This window comes from Anabrus simplex, chromosome 2, assembly GCF_040414725.1.
Source record: "Anabrus simplex isolate iqAnaSimp1 chromosome 2, ASM4041472v1, whole genome shotgun sequence".
NCBI classification, from domain to species: Eukaryota; Metazoa; Arthropoda; class Insecta; order Orthoptera; family Tettigoniidae; genus Anabrus; species Anabrus simplex.
This window is the reverse complement of record NC_090266.1, coordinates 612,030,736-612,036,735: the sequence shown is the minus strand read 5'-3', so window position 1 is coordinate 612,036,735 and position 6,000 is coordinate 612,030,736. Positions and strand designations below refer to the sequence as shown.

The window sequence follows — 6,000 nt, the reverse complement described above, 5'->3', positions numbered from 1 at the left end:
ATTCAGCTCAATAGTAACAAAAGAAATTGTTTCATTATTTCAGATTGCTTTGCGCTTTGTTGAACAAAGCAATGTATCTACATCAGCTGATGTATTACTGATTAAACGGTGGCACGACATAGCTACACAACAGCACTGCACCAAGAAAATTCAGAAAAAAATCACTGATTTTATACAATGAGTGACATTATGTAAACATTTTAATGTTAATATACAATATGCATTTTGCTTAACGGAGTTTATGGCTTTTTGTTTTGACATTTAACTTCCAAAAATATTTACCACGTGTCATCTGAAAAGACGCATTAACCGAAGTGGCCCCGCCCACTTTATTTCAGATAAACGGTGTTCTACTGTATTGTTTATTCAAGTTCTGATTTAAAATAGGGTTTTACACAGAAATATTGATGTCTGTTACATAGCTTTATTTTCCGGAGGTTAGGGAGTTCTAAAATGTGTCTCAATACAAATTAAGTAAGATGAAGGATGAGAACAAAATGTGTCTAGTGATACATTGTATCAAACAACAATCTCAATGCCTGGGCCTCTTCTACCATTTCTTTCTCAGACCTGCATTCAAGGGAGTCTTTCTTTTCCAAGGCAACGTAGACATCATCATTTCTAGCAAAATCACCTGGTCTTCTTGGTAAGATGTGCACGTGTACATGCTGAAAAGTAAGAAAATTTGAATAAGAGGTAATGGAAATGTGATTCCTACAGGACTATTTGACAATCTTTCCTAGAACTAACTTTATCCAAGTCATCTTTGGTTACAAGCCAGAGGAAAACAACAGATACATTTCAAGCCTGAGAGTAGAAAAACAAGTATGGGTCATATCAGATGAAAACTAACCCTTGTTATAATGTTTAATTTTGTTTTATTATACAATAAACCATTCCATTTTTTAACAGCAGATTATTCATTATTGATACTTCCTTGAAATCATCAATGACAAAGAAAACACACATTTTCTGTCAACTAATTTCAGTTTTCAGCTTTATATTACTTCCATTTATAACTTACTTTTAAAAAAAACTAGTTTAATATCCACCTATGCAATACAGTTTACCCTCGAACAGTACTAGTTTTGACCGCACATAGTGGTCATCCTCAGCTATTAATCATAAAATTGGTATTAGGACATAGTGACACCATTAACGAAAGGGTGGAAAGGCTACAAATACAAACACATAAAATACACTAGTGTACACATTAACAGTCCACACATTAAACATTTGATAAATGGTCAAGTGGATTTGAATAAAAACTAGTAGGTCACAAGATTAATGACACTTAAAATGATTTCAAAACTGCACTTGTGTTGAAGAAAAGATGATGTAAAAAAGCCATTGTCTATTAATAGTCCCATCATGGATCATAGTAAAATATGCATTACAAGAAAAATCACAGTATTGATGAAAATGAAATTGATTAATTGTTGATTGTATCACTGAAAGAACAATCTTCTTTTGTTACAATAAATGAAGGACAACCCGGTGTTATGAAAGTAAGTCTATCAGTCCATAAGTGCGTTAACAGGGGGATATCCTCCTAGGAAACAAATTAGTAAAAGGGCATAGTTTCTGCCCTGGGACTCTCCACTAATCGACCCCCCCCCCTCTCCAAAAAAAGACTAAGAGTGTTCACGGATCACGGCTGTCTGCGGCCTGGTCATTCCAGCTCAGGAACTTTGGACTGTTAAATCGGCAGCGTAGTACTGTTCATTAAAAGTGAGAAAATGCGTGGTTTTTTTTCATTTGATCAAGTATTTCATGTGAAATCATTGCTTTTACTCACGCCATTTCTACTGACGTCATTGTAATGACCTATGTTCATTTCAGTTGGGAAAACCACTACGACATTCTTTCTGAGGATGAAAAAAGGCAGGTGGAGAGTGAGTGTCTGCCATTATAATGCAATTCCCCAACCTGATTATGACTGATGGTAGGCAAGCGGACCTACCATTACAATGAAAATTCCCTAACGCAGTCTTCATATGAGAAAAGCCGCTTGGTGATTTCTCCGTCTTATTTCCAGGGTAACGTTACGAGCTATGCAATTTAATACAGTCTTGCTCACAACGTGTACTCTACCTAACCTACAATTCTGTATACAATGTAGAATTCCGTAGTGAAATTTAGATAACCTAAGTAGGACATCAAATACCCAATTATTAGGTCAAAGACCATTATACCATAGTTTCCATCTTCATTTACATTTCTTCCACACCTTATATAATTTCTAAGGTCAGTACACATACGATTAGGATGCTGAGACAATAAACATAAAGATAAATCAAAGGAGATACACGTTGTTACCACAATACAACATGGAATAGATTCTGATTATCAAGATCTCATAATTCACAATCCTAACTTCATTCCACATCAAGAAAATGTTGAAGAAGAAGAAAGGTAGATAGATGCTCAAATAAATTGATAGTCTGTGAACTCCAAAACTCAACTACCAATAACCCACAGATACAAGGTTGAGCAATAAGATAATCAGGTCTAGGAGAAAGATGCAGAGGTAATAACAGGGGACTTCGCATGCATGCATAAATACAGGTGGAGGGGAGTACATAAAAGTTTGTCCACAAATAATAAGCATGCAACCATTACCCAGATCAATAACAAGGTAATAGATGACCACCACCACAAGAGGAACGCAATATCGAGGATCTCCGGTTATCAAGACAACCACAGAAATAGCTCAACGTTGCATAAATAAAGGCCAAAATTCAAGGCGAAAACCAACTCCATATAAATAATCTTTGAAAACAACAAGCACAGGTATATTATCAAAACCCATCAAGTGTTCACAAGAACCACTGGAAAATCCAGGGCTAATAATATAGTGGCATAAAGACGGTGCACCCTATGTGATTATGCCAATCTACATAGACACCCTCCCAGCCGGTCTGAATTCACCGGATATAATAAGACATAAGCGATTGAGAAATTATAGATAATACGATAACAAGGCTCAAGAGTTGATGAAGAAGAATTTTCTATCAATTTCTTGGGTCCCATACCCTCAAAGACTGATAGGGATTTTTTGTGACTGACTGAGGTTATGTTTGTCAGTGAGGTATCCAAGTGCATTACTGTATTTCAGTACTGTAAATACACCTTGTTGGATACATTGCATTTGAAAGGTGAATCAATGTTAACTGCATGCAGTAACGGATTTCAGAATATTTTTTGACGCGGCAAGGGTTGGCATTTCTGAAGTACAAGTAGGCGGTTAATTCGAAATCATGTAATTCAAAGTCCGATTTTTGCGTCCCAACGACTTTGAATTAACAAGGTTACACCATATCGCAAAACTAACATCCGAGTTCGCCGGTATGTCTGTTTCAACTGTTAACATTGCACAAAAAAGAATTTTTCACCACCAGTCGTGTTAATATCCGTGTATAGAAAAGACCGCGTGTGAAAAGTTTTTTAGACATGGTATGTAACGAATTTGTAATTAATTTAGGAGAGGATACTAGTGATGCAAGAGACAATGAATCTTTCGATCTACAGGGAATCAAGCCTACTGCAGGTTCAGATTAATGGAATACCTGGGCCTACTTGATAATTTTCATGCCAAATATATTTTATAGCAGTGATAATGCATTTCTCAAATATGTTCAGGCAAAGCAGCTGTATCCGTAAATATACACGTTCATATTTGCGTAAAGACCACGTGGACCTCGCGGGGTGATATGAAAGGTTTGTTTATGCCTATGTTACTCTTTTAATGGAAGGAATTTTAGTTCATTTAATTTTTTCAATATGAGCCTTCCTGAAATTAGGGTGTGGGGATTATTCGGTGACGGGGATTATTCACGTAAATACGATAATAATAAATCCTAAACTTAAGAAAGAAAAGGCAGATGGTGATTACACAGGGCAAGTTACGGTCTCAACATAAGGAAATAATAATCAACAAAATCAAAACAGTGAAAGAAGAAAAGATAAAATAGGACATATATGAGGGTGAGGAATAACATCTCCCAAAAATATATAAAATAATAGTTAAACCAGAGCTCAAAACAAATAGTTCAAGGAAATCGCAGATAAACAAGGAACAAGAGAATAAGGCAGAAAGAAAAAATTTAGATAAGTGGAATAATATTCAAATCGTAGTCCACAATAATGCTCATGGAATTTTAAAACCAACAAAACGGTGCTCAAAGGCATTACAGAGAGAGAAACACCAAATCATCATCTCACAACTTTCACAGGAAAATGAATTAAAATGACACACAAGAAGATAAAATTACATGACCAAAAAATATTAAATAGATGGGTACTTACAAGATGGGGAGATGTAATTCACCGTAACTTACCACATGCAGTCCGCATGCGCCGATAATGCACGTTACTTATGAACAAAAATTAATTCTATATAACAAACTGAGTAGATCCTACATTTTCTGAATTAACATCCCTCACAGGGATGTTAGGGTTAGTCTTAACCAACTCCTGCTGGTCTGAGCTTCATTTTTACAGTCGGCCGCCGAGATATGACTCGACACGTCTGCTCTCCACGGAGTCCAGCGACAGAGAGTCGGCTTTTCAAGCAAGTTTACACAAGAACATTTGAACGGGGCAAATTACATGCACTCTGGTGGAAAGGGTTCACGCTATCTCACACTAGGGATGAGTAAGCTTTTTCATTACCATGTGACGTGAGAGTCCACAATAAGTCACATTTGGCACTCAGAAGCCACAACAAATGAGCCGCTCACAAGTAATACTCGAGTAGAGTAACACCAGACGCAGAGGTAAGCTTTATACGAGCAGGATGAAATGAAATCAATGGCCAAATACATCTTGAAATGCAATAAATGTAGATATGCTGTCTAGAGACATAAACTGAATATAGTAACTTATCCATAAAAAATTTAAGTTCCAATAACCTTGTCCATAACATTAATTATGTCACATTAAGAATATACTCCATAGAGGGTGGGGGAAAGAGGAGGAGATCTCTGAGGTAGGGAGGTCCATGGGAGTGATGGGGAGAATGTTTTTGAGCTGGACTGGGTTGGGTTTTGGTTTGCCCCTGAATTTAGCCCAAAAAAAAGTAGGGTGGTTTTCTTGACAGGTATTTCACTTTGGAGAAGCCTTGTTACTTCAATTAGCACAGGCGTGGGGACCACTGCACACACCTGTTCCCTGAAGCAAGGTTGGTTGGGAAAGTGGTTATATCCCTGACAACATTCACATATTCATCATTGCGGTTATGATCTGGATTGCTCGACATGGTGGCGCTTCGTAAGAAATAATTTTCATGGTGATCTGTATTGATGCACAATTACAATTCAAAATAAAAAATAACACTTTTATTATTGATGTAATTATATAAACATTATGTGCTACTGAACATGACTGAAAACGTTTTCATTCATTTGGAGCAATATTCAAACCCCGACATGAATCTTAACAGTGAAATTTCTGAGAAATCTAACATATTATTTGACATCATTATTCCAACATACACTGACTGACAGAGCAAATGCAACACCAAGAAGGAGTGGTCAGAACTTTATGCCAATTGCAGGGTAGACTGACGTCACTGAGGTATGCTCATGATGTGAAATGCGCCGCTGTGCTGCGCACGTAGCGAACGATAAATGGGACACGGCGTTGGCGAATGGCCCACTTCGTACCGTGATTTCTCAGCCGACAGTCATTGTAGAATGTGTTGTCGTGTGCCACAGGACACGTGTATAGCTAAGAATGCCAGGCCGCCGTCAACGGAGGCATTTCCAGCAGACAGACGACTTTACGAGGGGTATGGTGATCGGGCTGAGAAGGGCAGGTTGGTCGCTTCGTCAAATCGCAGCCGATACCCATAGGGATGTGTCCACGGTGCAGCGCCTGTGGTGAAGATGGTTGGCGCAGGGACATGTGGCACGTGCGAGGGGTCCAGGCGCAGCCCGAGTGACGTCAGCACGCGAGGATCGGCGCATCCGCCGCCAAGCGGTGGCAGCCCCGCACGCC

General features: G+C 38.3%; 1 protein-coding gene across 2 annotated transcripts in view; it reads right to left on the bottom strand.

Annotated features, from left to right (window-relative positions):
- Nucleotides 1-299: 299 nt before the first annotated feature.
- NitFhit (NFT-1 protein) overlaps nucleotides 300-6,000 on the bottom strand; it is a 212,579-nt gene continuing 206,878 nt past the window's right edge. For both annotated transcript variants that reach the window (XM_067139252.2, XM_067139251.2), the window contains exon 8: nucleotides 300-668. In XM_067139252.2, coding sequence (XP_066995353.2) covers nucleotides 504-668 — 165 coding nt within the window. In that variant the 3' untranslated portion in view covers nucleotides 300-503. The remainder of the gene's footprint in view (nucleotides 669-6,000) is intronic.